This window comes from Brachyistius frenatus, unplaced genomic scaffold (genome assembly GCF_029030835.1).
Source record: "Brachyistius frenatus isolate BFR_SWC_R1_liver_20210118 unplaced genomic scaffold, ASM2903083v1 Contig_3, whole genome shotgun sequence".
Taxonomy (NCBI): Eukaryota; Metazoa; Chordata; class Actinopteri; family Embiotocidae; genus Brachyistius; species Brachyistius frenatus.
This window is the reverse complement of record NW_027210602.1, coordinates 3,612,860-3,637,116: the sequence shown is the minus strand read 5'-3', so window position 1 is coordinate 3,637,116 and position 24,257 is coordinate 3,612,860. Positions and strand designations below refer to the sequence as shown.

Genomic DNA, 24,257 nt, shown 5'->3' with positions numbered 1-24,257 from the left:
TAATGTTTTTTTTTTTTTTTTTTATAAATGTATCTAACTTAAACTTGGTAACGTTTGAAACACACGTTTCTTTTAACTAAAGCTTTAAGTGAAGGACTTTTAACTTGTGGAGTATTTTTCCATTTAGAAGACGCGTTAGCTCAAAATGGTCAATCCCATAATGCACTGCGGGACGCCACCCCGGAAGCACTTCATTGAAACCACTGTGGCATTGTGGGTAAGCGGAAGAAGACTCAAAAAGGTACGCGAAAGCGCAAAGCGCACGTTGCAGAGTCGCCCGAGAAGAAAATCCCAACAAAGAAAACCATTTTCAAGGCATAGTCTCGGTAAAGTATCTCGGACACGTCGGCTTTATTCCTTGTTTTTATGACTAATATTGACGTTTGCCTGTTTAAACTCGTTCATTCACCAACATGGTGGCTAATATAGCCGAGTTAGCTCGCAGTTCAGCTCCCGTGTTTTTTTTTTTTTTTGAACGCGTTCATCATTTCCGTGTGAAGAAAATACAACACGCAAGATCACGTTACTGACGTTTCCACAAGAATCCTAAATGTTATATTTAATTAACCAGATGCAGGTCTCTCATTGGTCAAAACATTTTTTATTATTTTTATTTACAATCTGCTATCTGTAACATTTCTTCCATCACACGTGTTTTCCAAGGTAGACGGCTGGAAGATGTCCATTGGTGTACCAATCAAGGTCCTGCATGAGGCAGAGGGGCACATTGTGACCTGTGAGACCAACACTGGAGAAGTGTACCGGGGCAAGCTGATCGAAGCGGAGGACAACATGAACTGTCAGGTCGGTTCCTCCGAAAATACAGAGTTCAAAACGGGGTTTACGATGATGTTTGTTTTCTGTCTTTTTTTTTTTTTTTTTTCTCAGCATTTTTATTTTGAGAACTGAATTGAAAGTGTTGTGACTGAGTGAACAGATTTTAGTTTGATAGATGTGCTTGACTATTTAAAAAAAAACAACCTCCCATTCAGTGTATTTTGGGATCTCTCGGGTAAATGTGTTATTTGGCAAAACAGAGACGACTCTTCAACATTTGATGAGAATCGCAGATCACCTTCTTGTGTAACTTTCCTGAGAGTGATGGCGCGGTGTTTGAAAAGTGGTTTTGAGATCTACGTGGTAGACTCTCACTGACTTTCTTTACGATTGTATTGTATGCAAAGTCTGTCGGATGAATGAATGCTTTCATATTGTAATGTTTGCAATTGTAAAAATGACCTCGGTCTATTCTATATATTCCAGGTTATAATCTTGAGGTTGGATTATATAAATAGGTTCCATTTTTGTGGCCATACAAATAGAGGTGATCATTTTTTGTAGTTAATCCAATATTTCTGAACTGTAGTGTCCGGTGCCGAGTTTTATTTCGCACACGATCGCTGGCCATCGAGGACATGAACCCTGGATTTTGACTTTGCCAGATAATTAGTTGTATGAGCCTACAATCCATCTTATTGATCAGTCTCAGATCAGATAATTAGGAATAAAGCTGCAGACTTGTATACTGGTTTGTGTGTGTGTGTGTGTGTGTGTGTGTGTGTGTGTGTGTGTGTGTGTGTGTGTGTACAGGTATGACTCGCATCACCGAAGTTCAGTCTTGACTCCTCGTGTACTACCACCTCTGTCCTAAGTACTAAAGAGATGCTGTTTGATCTAATTTGTTGTGTATGTAACATTTACATTTTTGTATTCCTACAGATGTCCAATATCACAGTGACTTATCGTGATGGCCGGGTGGCACAGTTGGAGCAAGTCTACATCCGCGGCAGCAAGATCCGCTTTCTGATCTTACCTGACATGTTGAAGAATGCTCCCATGTTGAAGAGTATGAAAAACAAGAACCAGGGATCTGGTGCCGGAAGAGGCAAAGCAGCTATCCTTAAAGCACAAGGTGAGTGGGAAGCTTTTGTACCACTGTCTCACTTTTGTTGTTCTTTTTAACTTCATCACACCCTCGGCGGTTGTACACTGCTGCAATCCCGTATTTGTTTAAACACTTTCTTACTGGGGATCCACATTAAAAGCAAGATCTGAGCACAATGCTCGCAGCTTCGCACTTGTGTCAGAGGTACGGGGGAAAAAAACAGGGAGGTCCCATGGTGAAGCACGTCTCGTACATTTGTGGTCCCAGTGACTCGGTCTGGTTTGTCTAAAATGTGCTGTCTTTTTGTCTTTTATTCAGTGGCTGCAAGAGGACGAGGTCGTGGGGGAATGGGAAGAGGCAACATCTTCCAGAAGAGACGATAACTGCTCCAGCTGTACTAAGATTGTTGCGTTGTATAGTCGTTTTTTTTCTTTATTAAATTTTGTCTTTTGATTGGTTAGTTTGGATTGTTTGCAATCTTGTACTCTGCAGTTTATTGCTTCGATTTCTTTTTTTTTAATGAAAATAAACATGTTTCAATTTGACGTGTCCAGTCCTGTGCTTTATATTCTTAGGTACCACTTCTTTTTGTTTTTTCTTCTAAACTCACTGAAGGTCAGATTTGCTTGGTTTCCAAATGACTACAGTATATTTCATTGCCTCAGTTCTCATTATCCTACCTGTCCCAATCAGGACATCGTTACAGTATATCCATCATAATAAACCAGGGCTAACAATAGTGTTGAAAGAGGTAAGAATGAAGTACCCTAAATCCCTGTGATTTAGAAAATGCACCAGTTAATTTACCCTGAATATTTCTCCTACAAATGACTTGTGCCTTGGTTTTTCACAGGTTTGCCAGCAATTTCAAACCATCACAGATGAGTCAGTGTGATATGCACTGAGAACTATTAAGTCACCAGAGGCAGAGCAAATAAAGGCTCAGTGCATCCTGAACATGGAAATTCACAGCATTGGCGGTTGCTTCAGAAGGCGCTAACTTGCTCACTGTAACATGCTTGTTAATTTATGTATCCGGTTCGGGGTGACATTCATTTTAAATGTCTGTAATTTCATTAAAAAAAATTGTCATAAAGCTCAATGAAAGAACAAAAGACCTTTTTTCATGGCAGACATTTGGACACGGGGAAAGCACACGTGTATTAATGGTGGCTTAGTTCAGTTCAGCGTGCCAGAAAGCCAGGACGGTGAACTAAAAACGCCTCTCTTAAATTGGATGCAGCCATCATTAATAAACCTGTGTTTTTCCTGTTATGACAGGTCACAATGTCTCCTTTCTCTAAAAGATTCCTCCAGCTCCGCTGTCACAAGGACAGATACAGGAGATCACTCCTGCCGACCGCAATTAGACTGTACAATAACTCACCTCTGGCAAAATCCATCACACAACAATAACACTGTTGACTGTGTTTCTTGGTTGTTTGTATATAATATATATATAGATTTATACTGTACTGTATATGCTGTGCATTTTATATTTTTTACTGCTATTTTATTGCTTTTCTATTATTCTATTATTATCTTATTGCTTCCTGTATGCTGCTGTAGCGAAAAAATGTCCCCTCGGGGATTAATAAAGTAACTACCTAACCTAACCTAACCTAAAAGAGCCTGAAAATAACAAAGCTGTTTTGCTAATTCTAGGGTGCAACTCTCTCATTCACCACAAGGGGGGGGCACTTGGCCGTAAAGTGTTTTTGCAGGAGGAATACCCCAAAAATCATGAAGTGGTTTTATAGCGAACTCGTGCGATAAACAGAAAAAGGAGGACAAAAGGCAAATTGCACCTCCCCACATGTAACATAGATGGTTTTTTGTTTGTTTTTTGTTTTCGTTTTTTTTAAGGCTGTCGCTGAACGCAGCATCACGTTAGAAGGTTGCTCCCGACACTTCCTCCACGTGAAGCACGTGACCTGCGCGCTTCCTCTGGATTGGTCGGTCGGCCACAACATGAACAGTCCGACACAGGCTCCGTTTTCTTCAGCTAGCAGCTGTCGAGAGGACTCACACCGCAGCTGAAGAGGGAGAAGGACCACGTGAAGGTAATGTTTCCACAGTTTTCATTGTCGCGTTTGAATTTTATTTATTTATTTGTTTTTGTTTGTTTTTTAAATCCAGTGGTTGCACTGTGAACGTGACGGAGCGGTATTAGCATCCTCGACTCCTGCGCGTCTACAACATCTGGATCTTGACAGCTGCTAACGTTAGCTGGGCTGCTCGGATTTTTTTTTTTTTTTTTTTTGACAAGCTAAAAGACGACGTTTTCCGTGTGACTTTTGTGTGTGTGTCGTTTCCAGCCGACTCTCGGTTGTGAGTGTCACGTCAGCTGTCACTGCGACGGAAACGGCGAAACCTTTTGATACCGCGGCGAGTGGCTCGTTTTAAAGTTGAACTCGCAGATGTCGTTTGTGTTTGTCGAAATTGCGGAGAAAATTGTGTCCCCGGTTTGTGGTGTTCATGCGTCGGTTTTTAAGACCTTTTGCTCAAGTGATGCTGGTCCGGATCGAAATGTGGGAACAGCTTTTGTCTCCGTTGTTATTATGTAACGTTATCGCTTTTTAAGTTGTTGCATATTCTTTATGAAAGAGTCCATAAATCCCTCTGATGTTATGTATCTACTATGCCAGTGTTGTTGTTGTTGTTGTTGTTCACTGTTATATTCAGAAGATGGAAAAACTCAAATGTATCATGAGGATGAATAGCCACATTATAAGATGATGACAGATTATTGGAAATACACATTTTCATCTTTTTTGTTTGTTTTTTTGCTGGTGATCTAATGGACTGTAAAATTTTGAGTTGGAAATCTGAGAGCACATTTTCCCAAATAGTCTCTGTTGACACATTTAGCTCCTTATTCTGTGGATGGGCAGTACTCTGTGATCATTTACAGGGATGTCTGATACTGGATTTCATGTCCTATATCTGATATGCTGATATTTTCCACCTCTTTTGGCCGATTGTCGATATGTGCACATATTTTTTTCCACCTGAAGTTCGAGATTATATATTATAATATCATGCCTACTCCTTTTGTGATGGCCCACTGACAGATATAGACATAAAGTACAATGCTTTTCGATGTATACACACGTTTGCTGGTTCAAAATAAAGAACTTTTACTTGGGTTATGTAAAGCCTGCCATATTTCTTTTATTTCAGCATTTCTCAAACAAAACTGTAAGATTCATCCTACTTAAACAGACCAGGATGGATGCGCTCTCCCTACGACAATCATTGCAAATAGAAACTTTTGCTAGTTTGGGATAATTTAAAAGAAAACCTTGACGCAGCAGACATATTGTTGTACCCTCTTTCACGCATGAAGAAAGAGATCAGGCTGCAGGGACATGGTGTCAAGCATTTTGCCAGCATAAGGCATATATAAACTGTTATTTTATTGGCCTGTCCGATATTTGATTTTAAGACAATACCGCGGATGTGGCGATATTACCTTCCATCCGCAGAATCTAACTAGTAACTCAGATATATTACCATTATTGTGTCACTGTAGTTTAAATCTAGTTTAAACACAGTTAATTGATTGGTTGACAAAATTACTTTGATAACCCAGTGGTTTTATTTAACAAAACCTTATAACGAATTATCATTTAATAACTGCTCCAAAAGATTCAATATGAAGGTTTTTTTATTCTCATATTATTATAATTATTCATGTCAACAACTTTGAAAAAAAAAATGCAGACATTTGATTTTTGTCATCGTGAATTAAGGTTAAGGAATAATGCGATGCACATTTGTGACGACTTTCTGATGATTAATTGAGAAAATTACCCTCAGCATTTATCATCTTTATTTATGGGGTTGATTTAGAGTTGAGAATAGATGAAGAACCCCAAAGAGTATTTCACAACAAAGCCTAATTGTGGCGTATTTCAGAGTTCGATATCCGGGCTGCCTATTCATTTTTTTCAGTTGGTCAGTAATATTCAGCTGCGATTGTGTTATACCACTGCAGTGTTGCTGATCGAGGACATTCATCCCTCCATTTACAGGAGCTTATCTCTTGCATGCCCCGCAGATCGCTGACAGTGTTGCCCTGTTGATCTTTTAATGAACCTGAGGATACTCCTCAACTCCAGATGGCTCCGCGTTGTACTGGTATGTCTGTAAGACCGCGTCTGTGTTGTTATTAATGCTGTACATGGTCTGGACCCCCCCCCCCCCCCCCCGCGAGCTCTTTATAAGTCCTCTCTTCCTCCCCTCCCTCTCCTGCCCAGATAGTGAAGGTCAGGTCATGTGATTTTTGTTATGATAAGAGACGCAGTACAGCATCTGGAGCTGGGCAGCATCTGTTGGTGTTTCACAGGGCTCAAATCGAACTCCTTGTTCTTCCATCGTGCTGCTGTCATCGCCAGGGATCAGGGAAGTTTAGGGCTTCAGCCAGCAGTTCAGTCGTGTGATATCTTTGTCTGGGAGCTGCAGAGGGATTGACATCGACACTGTTTCAGTGCAAGGTTGGATTTCGCTATTTCACTCTCCTGGGGAATCCTCCACGTTTACACCACTCCCTGTCAAACACCGGGGAGAGGCGCGAATTTGAACAATGTGCTCCACCTCAACTCTAGAAAAAACTCAAATGCTTTACACATGACCCCACCATGCAGCACGTTTAACAGTTACCGCAGTTTAAACCTTAAATTGCTGTAAATTGCCCCCAATTTGTTATGTCCCGGCTCGATGACCACAGCAAATAACGAAGCACACGGAGCATTGAACTCAAATAATGTGTTTATTTCCTCAAAAATGAACAAAAGTGTCGAGAAAACGTTTCTAATCAAAGTACTTAACAAAGAAAACAAGCTGTCCAGAAAACTAAAGCAGCGGCAAAATGAAGAGGTCTGGCGCAGGCTGATGTCGTGCCAGGGGAGCAGAAGTGATACTTTGCACTAAATGGCTTGCAAGGATTGGTCATGTGTTGCTGAAAGCATGTGTCCATTCTCACCTAATTTGAGCGACGCAACTAAAACCGATTGGTCAACAGATTGACTTGAGTTAATTGTGTCAGGCCGTAGTAACGTTCTCAGCTTTGAGGTAAAGGATTGTGATCAGTGCTTAGTTAGCAGTAGTTTGTAGTTTCAGAAACTCTGGTCTCTATTAATGACTGTTGATGTCAACATCTTACCGCTTATCCCGCTGGACAGACAATTATTGCTGACATTGAAAGCACAAGAAATAAAATGAACCACTGTTTCACTGATACTCAAATCAAATTTCCAAAGCCTGCTGGGCAGAGACTGAAAATTAATTTTGCAGTAATATTGTGTTTCTGGAGTATTTGATGTCATTAATAGACACCTGCAATAACACCTTGTTGTGTGAATGGAAACAAGCCTTGATGTGTGTGTCTTACCATTTATCTGACATCAAAGTAGGTCAAGCTTGGTAAGTTGCCTCTCGTCTCTGGATATAAAAAGCCTGCTGTAGCTCTGAGTTTCAGTCAGGGTCATGTCTCTGTACTCTACTGAAGCTGAATGCTCTTATCAGGGAACATTGTGTTAATATAGTGACAGTGGTAGTGTGTGTTAAAAGTCAAATTGATTTCAAGAGCTTTATTTTCAGTTGAATGTCATTTTGCTTTGGCAGTAAATGTCACATGAGTGTCTGCTTTTCAGAATAGTTATTCACACTTTGAGGTCATAAAGGCCAGATATGTTCGACCGACCTTGAGGAGGAGAATAAGTGTCCTCCGGCAGAGACGAACAACAGCCTTCGCAGTAAATACGGGATCGTGTTGGAAGAGCTGAAACTAATATTGTGTGACATAATGTCTCAAAAATAATAACGGACATGGACTTTTTGTAATGGCAAATTTTACAAGGTTGTATAGGCCTAAAGAGACCCGGCAGTCAGAAACCCCAAAGATGATGTTTGCTCCTGCCTATGAAACAGTTATTCTCAAAATGAGTCCCTGTGGTGATCCTTTCCTTCTACCTAGTTTACATCACTGTGTATAGGCTGGCATTGGAGGCAGAGAGGCCACCTGTGGGTGTATATCTTCCCACACACGGTCCTCACCCTGAACTTGGCTGGAACTCCCACTGTCTTGTTTACTTCATGGCTTCCCGTTGTTTTTCTGTATCTTTGAGGTTTACTGGGCTCACACGCAAGGACTGTTCCACAATCCTGTCAGAACCGGGACAGACATCAGGGCGTTCTCTCCGTCTTCTTCTGCTCCTGTCTGCTTTCCTTCTCTCCCTCCATTCCTCTCCGAGATAATGAGCAGATAATAAGCTTAGTGGACGTAGAGGTTGAAATGGTCCTCTTGAAATTATGGTAAAAAGGTTGTGGTTAGATGCTTTGCAGATAATAATTAACATGTTGTGCAACTGACATCAAAAGCAGACTGAACTGTTGCTTTTATAGACGCACCAAATCTGTCCACTTAGAGTTGAAATTTGTGATACTAGAAGTGTTTGCGTGCATTAATTAGCACTTAACAGAATGCGTGGGAAAAGTCCCGGCTCCCCGGTTGTTTCATATGGAAAGATGATGTATCTGCTTATGTTTCAGAGCTAGTGAATTGCATCTTTGATTGTTTTCCCCCCCACCTTTTCATTACACCCACAAGGTGGTTCGCGCTGCGCCAGCTCTGTAGGTAATTAAACCGTAGACGTTACACATAATCCTTGTCATACTGTGTCGTGGGATTTAAGACAGCCCTATATTATTGCTGGCTAAAAAGATGCAGTCACTCATTGTTTTATAAGTAAAAATAAAAATAAAAAAATACACAGGACATTGAGACAGTAAAAAGAGCATGCATTATTAGGAGTAACATGGCATAGAATGACTGTGTTAACTGGACGTTGCAGTTATTTTAGGTATTGAAGCTATTGATAGTTTAAGTGCTTTCTATTGATATTTGTTGATGTTGTTTGCAGACACTATAATCAGCACGTGATGATTTATCACTTTGCTGCTCAACCAAGATAATTGTATGCTAGATGTTAGCAGTTCCTAAGCATTTAGTGTTACATTTGTTCATTTGTCCAAAGCCATGTACAAATGAGGTGCAATTCAACCATAGCGGATCTCTTGAAACCAGGTTGGTTTAAGTCTCGTGAAGAAATCCGAGATTTGGGTGAAAACTGCCCGTTCTTAAAATTTGTATAAGAAAGATATCGGTGCGACCGACCTGTAGTTCTCAACGTGCAAGAACTCAAGTGTCGAGTCAGCTTTTTTTTTGGTAACAAGTAACCTGAGCCTGTAAACATCATGGGCAAATGTACACAAAGCCAGTAGAGCGTGAATAATTTGCGTAATAATTGTTGGTGAGATGGCTTGAAAGCGCTCCGAGGGTCCAGAGTACAAGTGTTGGGCCAGCTCAAGAACAGATGTTCAGAGACATCTTCCAAAGAGAGAGAATGGAAAGTGCATAAAGTGATGCTCCCCTTAATAAGAGAAAGCAGACTGTGGTTAAGTGATTCTTAGATTTGCAAGTTGATGTTCTCCATCTTGTCAGGAAAGAGGGATACTGGAGAAGGTAGAAGGGATTTTGATATTAATTATTATTGGGGAATTTTATGAAAGGTAGAAAAGCGTTACGCTTTTTTTTTTTTTTTTTTTTTTTAAGGGTATCCCTTAGGGGGTACAGAGTCTTAAAAAGTCCGAAAATAATTAGTTGAAAGGACGTTAAGTTGTTCTCCACGTGCAATTTCTCATCCTGCTATTTGCTGTTGTATCTTAGACACCATTCCCCCTGAGGTTCCCATCTGATGGAGCAGTGGTTGTCAGGTTTTGTGAAGAGGCACCATGTTTCCTTGTCACGTCACCCCGTGGCCCTCCGCTGAGCCCCCGGCCTCCTGCGGCAGCCATGCACCCCCAGTGCAATCCTCACAACCCCTGCCTGATCTGCTGTGCAGCTGTCCCGCTCCACCTCTGAACATCCACTCTGAAACACCCTCGCCGGACCCCATGGAGTCCCTCATCGTGGTCACGGAGTATGAACCCAGCAGGCCACCTGGGGAGGCCGGGGAGGAGGAGGTAAGATGAAACCTACCCAGGTCACAATATTTGTAAAAGAGATGAAACCTAATTGGACATTTGAGTCTATGAAATGTACCAAATACGTTTTCTCACTTTGACATGATATCCACTGGGATAGTTTGTGTTTTGGTAAATCCATTAATAGTTTAAATTTAAAGCTCAGGAGCATAAGTAGAGTCAACATTTGATCAAGTCTCAGCAAAAGTGTAAACTTATCAAGTAATTATTTTTGCCTGACAGGTATATTATTTATTTATCCTGTAAATACAGAAAAAGAAGGAAAAATGTTATTAAATCTTACTGTTAAATGTATGAAATGTCAGCTTAAAAGATAAGCACGAACTATATTGTCTCATATAAAGTTGATGCAAACAGCCAAATGCTGCATATTAACCATCATATAATACATCGAAAACATGACATACAAGATTATGCAATACGGAAAATGACAACAATTTAAATGTATCGCATGTCAGGTAGAAGAAATGGACAGCTCTGAGACACCCGAGCCAGCTTCCTCTACGGCAGCACCTTTCCGGACTCCGTCCTGCGACCTGCTGTCCCACACAGTTGGTCGGCCAGAGGCTCTGCTTCCCGGAAGCCAAGAGCAAAGAGGAAGATTAAACCTGTCTGACAGGAAACTCTCTCTGCAGGAGCGCTCGCAAAGTGCAACATCACCCTGCAGCTCCCCGGGACTCAACGGGCGCTATATTTACCCGTCACTACCGTACTCCCCCATCACATCACCTCACTCCTCTCCACGCCTGCCCCGCCGGCCCACTGTGGAGTCCCACAGTGTTTCCATCACAGATCTCCAGGTATGGTCGAGCCTTGGGGCTAAAATGGTTTAAAAAAAAATTAAGCTATCTGTGAAGGTAATTTTGTAGCTGGCAATGTCTGAGCCCTTGTTGCACAAAAGTAACACTACGAACACAAAATAACGCTCCGATTACGGTTTGCCATATTGATAGTAGTAATATATTGATATTTATGCTCTGTGTAGTCACTCTAGATTTGTGTCTGTCACTAATCAGATGATCAAGAAGTCACAGGAAATCAGCTAATATGAGGCTACTGCCTGTGTGATAATAATTGTAATTATATAAGTTTGCTTCTCCGCACCAATTGACCGAGTGTACTCCCTTAAGAATTGTGTATTGCAGAAAGCATTACACGTGGATGAGCAGACCTAATGTTCACGTAGAGCCCAGCTCTTTCGGAGGTGCTCCTCTTGAACATCTGTCAGTGCATCATCATGTCACAGCTGTCTGAAAGTAAGCAGAATACATGTGCGTTTGTCTTAAAAGCAGCAGCACACTGGTAAAGACCGAGCTTTGCGGATGAGAAGGTAAGGCTTTACAGTCTCAGTAGATGTAGAAATTAGCTGTGATTCCTGTTATATGTAGATGTAGGTAGAATCTCTCTTCGGGCTGCAGAGGTCCTCCTATATAATACGTGCACATGTCGTAGATGACAGATAAGTGTCATGCTATCGGTGATCCAGAGACCAATAAGAAAATAGATTAAGTTTATAAATACATTTAGAAGTGTATTTTTAATGAGGTGCTGGAAAGTCAGGGCGACCCGTTCACATGCTGTTCTAAATCCACGCCGCCTTTCACCGCAAAATGACACCTAAAATACACCTGCCTACTTCCCTCTAAAGATTCTAAAAATGTGCTCCAAAACTGTTGTAGCTGGGCCGCGCACCCTGCCTCTAGAATCTCAAGCCCACTGGAAGAAGAGCAGGTGGGATTACTGCCAAAATGCAGACAAAGTGCAAGTCTTTATTTTGGATTTCTCCATTCTTGCCTTTGATGACTTGATGAGCTGTTCTGATAAAACTGCACACCTGGTTTTATCAAGGCACAAGTGATTGCAGAGTCATACCGACTTGTGTGACAAGAAGAGAAAATATGATGCATGGAGGCTATGTAGCTGCTAAAATAGCTGATGTGATGAACCATTTTTCTGCTCTCTTCTTTTTGCTTTCTCTCTCTCTCTCTTCAAGGACTGTGTCCAACTCAACCAGTACAAGCTGAAAGATGAGATTGGAAAGGTACCATCAGAGACAACTCCCTGATTGCTCCCTTTCACTGACTCTTCCATTTTTCTTCTGCCTTCCGCCTACTACATGTCTGTCAAGTAGCGCACATCATCAAGGACAGGCAGTAACAGTCTCTGATATCCTCTCTCCCGGCTGTCCTCATTTCCCAAACTCTGTGTAAACTGCCGGGCCATGGGAGAGTTGGAAGATGGATGAGAGGCTGGTATAAATAGCGCTCTCTAAGGGTTGTGCAAGGCTTAGTGGATACAAGGGAGTGAGTGAGTGAGTGAGTGAGTAAATAAATGTATGCATGTTTTAGATTGTGGGTTTTCTCAGGCAGAATGTGCATGTCTGCATGTCGGTAGTTATGGTAACGTGTGTGTGTGTGTGTGTGTGTGTGTGTGTGTGTGTGTGTGTGTGTGTGTGCGTGCGTGCGTGCGTGCGTGCGTGTGTGTGTGTGTGTGTGTGCGGCGGAGACAATTAAAGCCTTTTAGGATTGCTGGAGAGGCTCCTGTTATCAGATCATCTCTTGACTGCAGGATGAGCTCTGTGCTGCCTCTCCAATCTGCAATCTGCTCCCCCAGCAGGAAGTGATCCTGCCCTCTCTCCCTGTCTCTCTATCTCTCTCTCTGTTTTTTTTGTTGTTTTTTTTGTGCATGAATTTGAGCACATAGACTACTAATTGGGCCTACTTTTTAACCTGAATTTCCTGTGTGTGGGCAGGGGAGCTTGATAGCACAAACCAGATCTAGTTTCCTTAATTAGCCTGAAATCAAAAATGAAAGAGTGAGGGAGAAATGATCATTTCTCAGTTCTCACTTTGATGCAGCTGGTACTCTTTCAGTGTACACTGTCAGCCCACTCACATCCCTTGTGTGTATGTGTTTGTGTTTTTGTTCCTGTGTGTATTTATTTATTTGCTTATATGTATTTTGAATGTTTGCTTTGCACCCAGGGTGATTTTTCTTTCTCTTTTTTTTTTTTGTCTCATGAAGAAATGACAGCTGCTCAATCTCACTTTTGGCTTCTATCCTCTTTTACTTCTTCCTGGTCCAGGGCTCCTACGGTGTTGTCAAGCTGGCCTACAATGAGGACGACAACACATACTATGTGAGTTTTTCATGCACACACTAAATACAGATGTGATTTCCAGCTGTTGATAACAGTTTGTGTCACTTCCCTTTCATTCCTCAATCCAGTCCACCCCACACCCACCCACTCGTGAAAATGTCTCCAGATAAATGAGCTCGCCGAGTAATGTAATAACACATCAGCTCAAGCTTTTCTCTTTGTTGTTCTTGATTATTGCTGCAATTCTCATTAAGCTGCCTGATAGTAACTGACAATGACATGAGGATTATTAATATTCCTCCCAAGTGACAAAGCCCACATGTCGCATTTAGTGATTATATCATTGTCATAATATCTGAAGGCATTGAGGCTACTAGAGGAGAAGTGTGTTTCCCCCGAACAATGTAGCTGTCACCCAAAGTGCTCTCTGTTCATCACTGACTCACTGCTCGTCAGCTCTGGTTATTGTTAAAGACATGATCAGGGAAATCGATTACGAATTGCGAGCTAGACATTTGCAGCGCATGAATATGAGCTGTCATAGCACTTGAAGGTTACCGTTAAACTTCATTCACTCAATAATTTTGTTTATGTTTGCCATCCGACAGATAAAAATAGGAAGTTGGATTTGATGTTTGAAAGCATTCTTCCTCACAGTCTTTCTATTTTTCGAGGTGAATAGATTTTAAAGGACAAAAACGACTAAAATAACAAACGTCCCAGACCAAGCAGTGTGGAAGAAATACTGTTTGTTGTGGATGTGTTGAATATTTGTCAGTCACAACTTGTCTGCTTGCATTTCAATCATTTCACACCACGACTGGCAGCCGGAACAGCCGGTGTCTTCTTTTGTAATTCTAGCTTTTATTGTCTCTTGTGTTAATGACCCTGGTTAGTGTTCATATTCACAAACACACAAAGGATGACGTGAGGGAGAGATTTACAGTTGCTGGGATAGTCATCTGTAGGTGTGTTGAGTGGGTGCACTGTCAAATAAGCATCATAGCAGAGTGCTGTATCTTCCTCTTCTTTTTTTTTGTCTGTCTCTGTTCGTCTTTCTGTTGGATCTCTTGCCCACTGGACTCTCCCACCCCCTCTCTCTTTTTCTCTTATCCTCCTCCAATCCAAATCCCCGTTTCGCTCTCTCTCCTGCAGGCGATGAAGGTGCTCTCCAAGAGGAGGCTGATGAGGCAGGCAGGCTTCCCACGTAAGTCTGGAGTCAGAGGCAGATGGTTGACACAGCAGAGAGCGAAGTCTGTAATGCTCCGGTGGTACATGAACACGGCATACCAATACTGACGTGCATCCCGTCTTTGCTCCCATCCCGTCTTTCCCTCGCCTGTCACCCATTCCCGTCCACATTGTCGCTTTCTCCTCCATCAGGGAGACCTCCTCCTCGCGGAGCCAGAGAAGCCTTTGAGGGTCCCGCTCAGCCCAAAGGACCACTGGAGCGGGTCTATCAAGAGATTGCCATCCTTAAAAAGCTCGACCATCCTAATGTAGTCAAACTAGTGGAGGTAAGTAACGTTAAAACACGCAGTTGACTATTTTTATTTAATTTTAAAGGGAGATGTCTGTAAACGTATCTTCAGATATCAAGTTGTTTAATCTGCAGTGGCTACAATTTCAGGGAGAACGCATACAAGCATTACAACTGTTTGGGTTCAATCTTTTGATTGTGTTTCATCTTCCCTCAGCAGAATGTGGTGGAAGGGCGGATGGATTAACAATATGTAAAACTATATATCTCAAATTCAAATGATTTGAATTGTATTCTAAACACAAAAAGGAAGCAAAGTAGAGTTTGAGAGCAGAAATAAATAGAAACCTTTTCAAGAAACTCAAATACAACTAAATCGTTTAATACTGTAACATAAATGTGTGTCGAATTGACACGGCTTTGCACTCATACATTCATGTTTACATTACCAGAAAAAGTATCTATGTGCAGATTCCAGTTAAGGTGTATTTATTTTTACCACATATAAAAGATGATTGATTGTGTGTCTGCGTGTGTGCACGTGTGTGTTCTCACTCATTTCCATTCCTCTGTGATTTGGTGGCAGGTTTTGGATGACCCCAGCGAGGACCATCTGTACATGGGTACGTTGTGGATCAGACAGTCGGCCTTCAGAACAACACGTACACACACATCAAACACATGGCACACAGTCATAGTCCAGCACATAGCCAGCCAAAAAAAGACCTCATCCTCATCTCAAACCTCCATTTTAAATGATGTAGTCTTTTTTTTTTAGTTTGTTTGTGTCTTGGTTGCTGAAAAGCTTTCCTGACTAACCTCATCTGTATTTCTGTCACAGTGTTTGAGCTGGTAAAGAAAGGGTAAGCAAAGCCTCTTTTATGTTTCTGTTGTCACACCAGAATGAGCTCTTTCTCATTTCTCACATGATTGCTAATTGAGTGCGCGCGTACCTGCTTACGTGTGTTCAGGGCCGTGATGGAGGTGCCAACAGATAAACCTTTCAGCGAGGACCAGGCACGCTTTTACTTCCAGGATCTGCTCAGGGGGATCGAATACTGTGAGTCTCCCAAACCCCCCTGGTACTCTTACACTCAGCCTGCTGTGATGATATTATGTGGGCTGACTCAGGTTGTGTGTCTTATCTCTCAGATGGTTTGGTACGCCTCTAGATACACTGTAATTTACAGATGATTCAGTATCGATTCAACCGCAGTTTATTCTGTTCAGATTTAGATTTGTTCTGAGTTGCAACCTAAATAGGTTTTACTTTATGTTGATCAAGCTAGATTCCTGAAACGTATTATGTAAAGTGTTAAAAATACCAGACAGACATGACAGTTACCTCTTCACAATAAAGAAGCTGTTTTTCAAAACGACATATCACACAATTCTAGCTGCACCTATATGTCTGTCATGATTGAGTTTTCGTTTCTATTTTAAATAGTTGTGAATATCTAAATTAGAACTGTATGATCACAGAAACTAGACGAAGCTCTTACTGCATTCGCAAGATCTGCCCTCGTCTTAAAATCCCTCCCTGCCATTTGCACAAAACATTTACCGGTGCTGTTTTTTGAATCTAGCCACCCACAAGGCTCATTTCACATCATCTCAGCGGCTCTTAATGCGTTTCAGCACAGGAGAAGAGGTTTATATATTAATTAAACTGGTTGGTGTCTCTGCACCAGACTCACTCTAGGTCAGGACTCACTCTCGGTGATCGTCCCCAAAGAGAAAAGGGCCTGTTTGAAGTCACAGAGCAGGTTGTTCAGTTTAAAAAAAAAAAAAAAATCAGTTCAAACACATAAAGACAGCACATTAACTGTCATCCTTTCTGTAGCTGGGAGTAATTGATGAAGTGTTTATTTAGCTACCTGTCTGAGTGCACTGCCAGATTTTTACTAATGAGTCCAAGCCAATGTTGTTCAAAAGTAGAAATTCAAAAAGTCAGAGGGTAAAAATGCTATTTTAAGATTATTCATCATCTCTTGCCATAAGAAGAATTCTACAAATAGGACTCGTATAGCACTCAAAAATTCACGTTTACATCACAGGACAAATAGGACCTCGTTGTAAATTTGTTTTTATCATTTTTTTTTATTTTAACAGTACATTACCAGAGGATCATTCACAGAGACATCAAACCCTCCAACCTGTTGGTGGGAGAAGATGGACACATTAAGATAGCGGACTTTGGAGTTAGTAACCAGTTTGAGGGCACTGACGCTCTCCTGACCAGCACAGTGGGAACGCCGGCTTTTCTTGCCCCTGAAGCGCTCTCTGAGACCAGAAAGAACTTCTCTGGAAAGGTGAAGCAGCAGTTAGTTCACTAGTGCTCTCTGGGGGTGATTCTCAGAAATGCATGAAAAGTTCCCTTTTTTTTTCTTCTTCTTCTTTTCTAATATACTTAGTTTTAGTACTCCCCTACTGTTCATATTTTTCTTGGGCCCAAGTACATATTTCTTGTGCAGAGTTGTGGATGTCAACCAATCATACACTAACATTTAAGAATTTATTCTGTTTGTTTTTTTTTAACAAAGGCTTTGGATGTTTGGGCCATGGGAGTGACGCTTTATTGCTTTGTCTTTGGAGTGGTGAGTGTGCAATTAAAAAAATAGACAGAGTAAATACTGCTTATTGTTTGAAAGTTCATCCTAAAAGACAATCTGCTAGTCATCTATAAAAAAAAAGAAAAAAAAGAAACATGTCTTGTATTCAGTGTCCATTTATGGATGAGCGCATTCTGAGTCTGCATCAAAAAATCAAGACCCAGCCGGTGGTGTTACCTGAACAGTAAGTTCTGCTTCTTCAGGCATTTTTTACAAAGGCTGTCAAGTTACATTATGGTAATTTGTTTATTCAGTCATGTATTTATCTATTTACTGATGTTTTTTTTTGTTTGTTTTTGTACAACAGTACGGACATATCAGACGATTTCAAAGATTTGCTGTTGAAAATGCTGGATAAGAATCCAGAGAGTAGGATATCAGTGCCACAGATAAAGGTAAACACTCTGTGGTTGCACATAATCAGGCTTTATATTACATGAGGGACAGTACACTACTATACGTAGAGCTTTTATTTGTTGTTAAAAAAAGAAAAGAAAGTGTTCTTTGTTGAAATTGTGCTGTTTTGTCAGTTTCAGACTAATAACCGGTCTGTTTTTGGACAACTCTCCCTGCCATATTTGATCTCTTTTATCTTGTTTCTTTTTGTTCTCAATACCATTTTGAGAGTCAATAAACAGGCCATTTTCCTTGTTAAATGGACTTACATAGAACTATGAGAGTTAAATAACTGTAAATACTGTTTTTATTTCATAATTGTTGAATGATAAGCTAGTGGGCAGCATGAATAGCTTACTCTACTCTTTGCACTTGCACCAGTCCTGGTTTTTTTTTTTCCATTGGTGTGAGTCCAAAAACAATATGTCTTGAGTCTCTATACGTGACGCAGAATAAGAATGAAATCCTTTTCTTTTCCCTCGTTTTTCCTTGTCTAGGTGCACCCATGGGTGACGAGGCATGGTGCCGAGCCTCTGCCTCCCGAGGATGACAACTGCTCTATGCTGATTGAGGTGACGGAGGAGGAGGTGGAAAACTCTGTCAAACACATCCCGAGCCTGGCGACAGTGGTCAGTATCTAAACTCATTTCTGTCGAACAGAAACATTAGCGAACATCTTAGTGGCACCCACGGCTAATCTGCTATTCTTTTGGTGTCATTAAGGGAAACGGCACCGTGGTTACAGTTTATTTGTCACAGTTTCAGTTGCACTGTTGGGGGATTGAAAACTGCCACTGAGAATGAGCAAACTGTAATTATACACTAATTGTCATTCAATAAATAATATTTTCAATTCTACTATTTTCTGTGTTTCAACCACAATGCACGACCTCACAGTGTGGTCGTTACACTCAGTAGATTCCCCTCTCCTTACTTTCGTGCTCAAGCAGATGCATGACCCATTTTGGCTTTTCAACTTCATTACGTACATTAATTCATACAAAATGTTGTAAGAATATGACAGTTTGGGATGAATTTGTTTCTAGTGTAAACTTGTCTAACTAACCCTTAAGAATTCAAGTCAAAAGGACGGACACAGCGTCATCTATGTACACACCTTCCCACCGTCTCAACGAAGTATAAAATGTTAAATCTACCAGATTTTGAAGTTCAGCCGTTATGCCATCATGTTACCGTTTGTTACCACAGCGCAATAATCTGTGTAGATGTTTTACATGCACAAAATATTGCACCATTGGGTATGAAGGGGTATGATGAGGGCTGCTTGTTTTGTAAGATGAAGCATCTAGTAAAAAAAAAAATGGTAATGTACCGTCACGATTAAGCGTGTAAAATGTTAAAAGTGTTTCAGCGTCAATAGAAACTGAATTTGAATTTGATCTAAAAAGTATAATTTGAAATTGAATTTCAATAAACGTGAATCTAAATGCAGTTTCATGAAATTGAATTAATTTGACCCATTTGAACTCAAGAACTGAATTTTAATTGTGAGAACTGAACGCGGAAGTACGTAAAGAGTTCTATTCAAGAGGTCAGATCAAATTTCAGAAACAAAATTACATTCAGGCAAAGTTCATTCAAATTCGTGTCTAAAGTTATACATTTAATTTCAAATCATGCTCCTCATATTTAGCTATTTTATATTATATTTAGTTTACAGTCATTCAAGTTAAATAGTACAAATTCAAATTATGTGGTTCAGATTTTTTTTTTCAATGTAATTACTCAAGTTAAGCAATTCAAATTTCAGATATAAATGATTCAATTTCAGTTTGTAGCAACACACATTTCTGCCCATACCTTTCTAACTTAAACAAAACATATAATATGTATATATACATATAAATATTTATTTATTTATGTATTTTTTTTTCTAGATCATGGTGAGAACCATGTTGAGGAAGCGCTCCTTTGGTAACCCCTTCGATTGGGGCCGGAAAGAGGACCGCAGCGGTTTGTGTGCTCCGGGACAGACGCTCACGTAAGGATTTCTCACAGACACACTACAGTCTCCACACTCAGAAATACTACGAGTCAAAGTGCTCGTAACGGTGTTCTGTCGCTTCCATATCCTCACTGAGAACCGCTTGGTCCTCTTCCAGTCCGATCACAATCGCATCAGCATAGCCAGCCAATGCTGTTACTATCTCTCTCCCCCCCTTCCTCTCCCGCCCCGTAGGAAAGTCAGAGCAGGCAATGTGAGATACTGCTACATTCACTGTGACCAAAAAAGGTAAATCATGACGGGACAACTCCTGCCTGCTGCAGTGCTGTTTAAGCTGTAGAGAGAATACTTTAAGACCCCCGGCATGATATAAGCAGCTGCATTTCCCCAGTATGGCTGTGATGGTCAAATACTCTTGTGCATCAAGTTGGTAAACTAGCCTGAGCTAGTTTAGAGGTGTTTGGACAAGCCATCTCTGGGAATGCTGCGTTATGCTCCAGAGTCTGTAGTACCTGCGCTGCTATTTACTGTGAATTTCCTGGATGAGGGTGCTTTTGGTGCAACATGTGCTGTGTATTGCAAGGAAAATATTTTGATTATATATATATATATTTATTTTTTTTTAAATATGGAAAGTGAAGTTATTTGAATGGTCAAAGCTAAATTTGACTCACTTAAGCTACATTGTATGAACAAGGCCATACAAACGACAACGTAATACTTACAGAAATATATTGTGACCACCTTATATGTGGGATAATGTACTTTTACAGAGAGCGTACACATATCGGAGACGCCTGTACAATCTCATGTAACCGAGTTTCAAGTGGACGTGTCAAAGAGTTATCGACAGCTTTGCAGTAATACTTCAGACTGCAGTTTGTGGTGCTGTGATGATTGGCATTATAGTATCATAGAGTTAATGTGTAACGCAGCAAAGTACAGCACAAAACTTTTACCTTCAAAATAAAAGTACAAAAAAATTGCCTCTGTGACACAGTCTAAACAAAAGAAACATTTTTGTCCACACTCCAAGAGCCAAGAGCATCCATTGATCTTGCTAAGTTGTTGCTCATCCCTTGCATGAAGCACTGTTCACTCTTAATCAAAGAGCATGCCTGTAAATTAATGTCATTGTGTGTCTCAACAAAATGATTAACCTCTTTATTATAATGTTTTTCCCTTTTCCCAATTTTTTTTTTCCCTTTTCTTAGTTTTAGCTTTTTTTTTTTTTTTCTTTCCTCCTCCCCTTGTATACTGTATGGTGCTACAGAAATGCGCTCTGCCTTGCTTTATGTAACGGTTAAATGGTTATTTCCTAAACAGCAGCTTGTGTATTTCTCTGTCGGGTGATGGGTGATTGACAGGAGGCCCGCAGCGTTGCTATAACTGATGTCTGGTGTGTTGCGTAGGAAACAGGAGAGTGGTGATGGGATGAGAAGTATGGAGCTGCCCTACGTGGGAGAGGATGAGACTCTTTCCTGATGCAGAGGGTTTAATGTGCACGCTGGCATCTGCCTGCCTGCAATCACACAGCACGACACCCCTTTATTCACAGTTTTATTCTGGCAGCCTACACCTACGTACGTTTCCTGGGAGGCGGACAAGTGTGGCGGACCCTGAATAAAAGGGAGAAATTAATGATCTAAAGCCCTTTGACTGCCATTTTCTGGGCTTTTATTCCGTTCTCTCCTCTGACACTGCTTCGCTCGGGGTCGTGAGACTTGTGACCGTCACATGAGACCCTTCCAGAAGAGGATCCTCCCGAACCTTGACCCTTCACCCCCTTTGCCCCGCCCACTCTCCTCCTCTTCCTTCTATCCTGCATGCATTTATAGTCCGAGCATGCTTCGTCTCAGGCTTCGACTGTAACAAGTTTCGGGTTTTATCATAGTTTAGCCGCTTGTGTTTCTCCCTGTCTTTACTTGACAACACTTTCAGGTGCACAGGGCAATGGAACCGGAGATGGTGATGGTCGTCTTCACCGTTAACCATCGGCTCTCTCATTTAGTAGAGCGGGTTTCTTGACAACGATTGTCTGGTTCACTCTGCTTCAGAGTAGCGGTGTCCAGGTTTGTAACATATTTTAGAGCAAGCATCTGCACAGTTTACCTGAAATGGAAAAAAAAAAAAAAAAAGGGAGTGAAAAAAATGTTTACTTCATTGAATGCATGTGTTTACTTTCCCAACGCACACACCGTATAAGCTACGTATGAACATTCACACACTTGTAGACACTCCTGTTTGACACGTTTTTTTGATGTCACCCCTTTACTATAATTGATAGAAAGCTTTAAAACAGTTGCTACAGTGCTTTGTGAACAATCATATTCGTCATTATTGCATAAAGGATGGTGCAGAGAAAAATATTTTGCAAAGCTGATGCTTCTCGTGAACAGTTATATGATTTTTAGGTGTTTGCTAAACAAAAATTAAATTCATGGAGCTGCAACAAAATGAGTGGTGAAGTTACTGATTTACCAAATGCATACAAGGAAAACAGAATGTGTTGGTGTAAAAATATTCTGTATGTTAAAATAATAATCTGTTATGGTTGAAGCTGTAAATCGGTCTGCTTAGACAAACAAGGTGTTGTGGTGCTGAGGAACACAGTTTCACATGTTTTGGCTGTCGTGTTTGTTTCACTTCTCGAAGAGGACGTCTGCCTGTCCACTAACAACAGAAAATGATGACAATTGAACCTCAAGTGAAAATTGTGAACGTGTTTACTTGTTTTATTTGTTTTGTACTGTAAGAAATGCTCATATTAGTTTCAAAACCGCACATTTAAGGACACCAAAAAAAAAAACGTCATTTATGGAAAAAAATTTGCATACTAATTTAAAAAACAAACTTTTAATTAGAACTGGCTACTGAAGTCAGTTCGAGATGGCAGCATAGTTCAGATGCAGACGTATTGTACAAATCTATGCATGACAAATCTGAAGAGGTATTGCAGTAAAAGACTGTTGTCAGCTTTATTTGGAGGCGTTGGCCACTGCAAATATTTCTGAAGTTCTTTTAGTTTTTATTTGTTGACGTGCTTCATTTCAGATCCCAAAGCAGCAGCTGTTACTTTTGTTTACCCTTTATTTGTTTTCCTCACTTTCTTCATCCGTATACATAAAGTCACTTAATGTGTCTCTAGTTAACTTAGAATATTGACACAATAATATTAAAATTCAAACATATAATGCTTCCACACTATAATTATTTCAGCACTTAAGTGTTGAATGTATGAGAAAGGGACTGTAATCTTTTTTGTACTTACTATTTGCATGTCACTCTGAGCTGTACCTACTATATGTCTGTTTTTAAGACTAGTACTATGCACATGATGTGTTTTTATGGTGCAATGGTACGCCCTGTCAAATTGTTCTGTACAGTGTGCACACTCAGTGGCTGGATGCAGAGGGCTGGATGTCGTCGATCGATGCTAATTTATTTTTTAATAATTAATCATTACAATTGTAATTACTTTTGAAATGTAATTCCGCTGATGATAGACAATGATTGATTAATGTCCATGATTTAGTGAGAGAGTTCATTAAAAAGGCCTCAGTTTGTTTTGTTCTTTAAAATGTTCCCACACAGTGATGACAGGTTCCTGCATACTGGAGGTTGCACTCGACTGTTTTTGTCCGAGATCAATTATTTCCCTGAGCAAAACAAGGCAAGCACATTCCCTTTAGTGTGAATATTTTACCCTGAAGGTAAAGGAACTGAGGGACCATTTGAGTGTGAATGCAGGGTGACAGTGCGAGCCCCAAAAAAATTGTAAGATAGACATTTTATACATACAATATTTAAACTTGTAGCTTGTTTAATACACCTGCCCATTGTCGTCAGAATGGCCAGGCGGCCAAGTGATTAACCTTTATTGTTCACACGGTTTTGCATTCTGTAGTGTAATTATTTTTAAGAAGAGCTATGGGGGCTCTTTTCCCCCTAATTGCATGCCAACATACTGAACGCATACCACCGTATTGTTATAGCATGACAGGTCCTTGACAACAAAATGGGATCTTAAAATTAGTTATTGTATACATACATACTGTACCTTGCTCATCATTTGAATAAAATATTATTGCCTTTCTGTAATGGTTTTGGTTATGTCATTGTTAGTAGTGTTCAGATCCAGACCACTAGTGTGTGCTGTGAACCATTACTTTTGTGGTGCTGAAAGGTGAATACAGTATGACACATGTTCTTGTCATACATACATGACAATTAAGGAATAAGAGGAATACCTTGATCTTAATCTGTAGTACCGTTAATACAAAAACATTTAAAATACAGTACTCCTCCCCCCATTCAAAATGCTGAATGATAATAAAATGTTACTTCCTCTGAAGTGCTCATTTTGGGGGGTTGAAATCGTCAAAGGCATTTACAAATTTTCTTTCATGGTAACGCAACATATTCACATTACAACAAATGTACACATTGTTAACAATTTCTATTCAGATTTTTGTTTTTTCAAGAGAAAAAGTTACTCATTGATTTTATGTCCTTAAAAAAATGGTCTGTTTAATGTTAGTAGTTTAGAAATAATGGATGAATCCACTATTCATATACTAATAATAAATAGATCTGGTTTAGAAACTTCTATCAGCAATGCTCAAATTGTTCGATTTGACCTTCAATGGAGGTTTCACACATCTTGGGAAATAAAGTGTCACACTGACCTCTTGTGCAAATTTGATTGCATTGCAGTTCATCTGACCATGTATAAAAAAAAAGACCTGAGTTCTCAATTAATGATCCTG

General features: G+C 40.4%; 2 protein-coding genes across 4 annotated transcripts; both read left to right on the top strand.

Annotated features, from left to right (window-relative positions):
- The first annotated feature begins 211 nt into the window (after nucleotides 1-211).
- snrpd3l (small nuclear ribonucleoprotein D3 polypeptide, like) lies at nucleotides 212-2,430 on the top strand. Of its 2 annotated transcripts, none has more exons than XM_069703694.1 (4): nucleotides 212-326; nucleotides 668-804; nucleotides 1,720-1,912; nucleotides 2,204-2,430. In XM_069703694.1, exons 2-4 carry the CDS (start codon nucleotides 679-681, stop codon nucleotides 2,266-2,268), a joined length of 384 nt encoding a protein of 127 aa, XP_069559795.1. In that variant the 5' UTR covers nucleotides 212-326; nucleotides 668-678; the 3' UTR covers nucleotides 2,269-2,430. The 2 variants fall into 2 exon arrangements, with proteins under 2 accessions (XP_069559795.1, XP_069559786.1); XM_069703685.1 differs by having other exon boundaries at nucleotides 664-804.
- A 1,420-nt stretch (nucleotides 2,431-3,850) lies between these two features.
- Nucleotides 3,851-23,584, top strand: LOC138623876 (calcium/calmodulin-dependent protein kinase kinase 2). 2 transcript variants are annotated; one of them, XM_069703665.1, is made up of 18 exons: nucleotides 3,851-3,948; nucleotides 9,618-9,913; nucleotides 10,393-10,734; nucleotides 11,928-11,975; nucleotides 13,020-13,073; nucleotides 14,190-14,241; nucleotides 14,418-14,551; nucleotides 15,101-15,137; nucleotides 15,356-15,377; nucleotides 15,486-15,574; nucleotides 16,627-16,826; nucleotides 17,058-17,111; nucleotides 17,237-17,310; nucleotides 17,434-17,521; nucleotides 18,020-18,151; nucleotides 19,421-19,524; nucleotides 19,723-19,776; nucleotides 20,901-23,584. In XM_069703665.1, exons 2-18 carry the CDS (start codon nucleotides 9,683-9,685, stop codon nucleotides 20,971-20,973), a joined length of 1,788 nt encoding a protein of 595 aa, XP_069559766.1. In that variant the 5' UTR covers nucleotides 3,851-3,948; nucleotides 9,618-9,682; the 3' UTR covers nucleotides 20,974-23,584. The 2 variants fall into 2 exon arrangements, with proteins under 2 accessions (XP_069559766.1, XP_069559773.1); XM_069703672.1 differs by lacking the exon at nucleotides 19,723-19,776.
- Nucleotides 23,585-24,257: the final 673 nt, after the last annotated feature.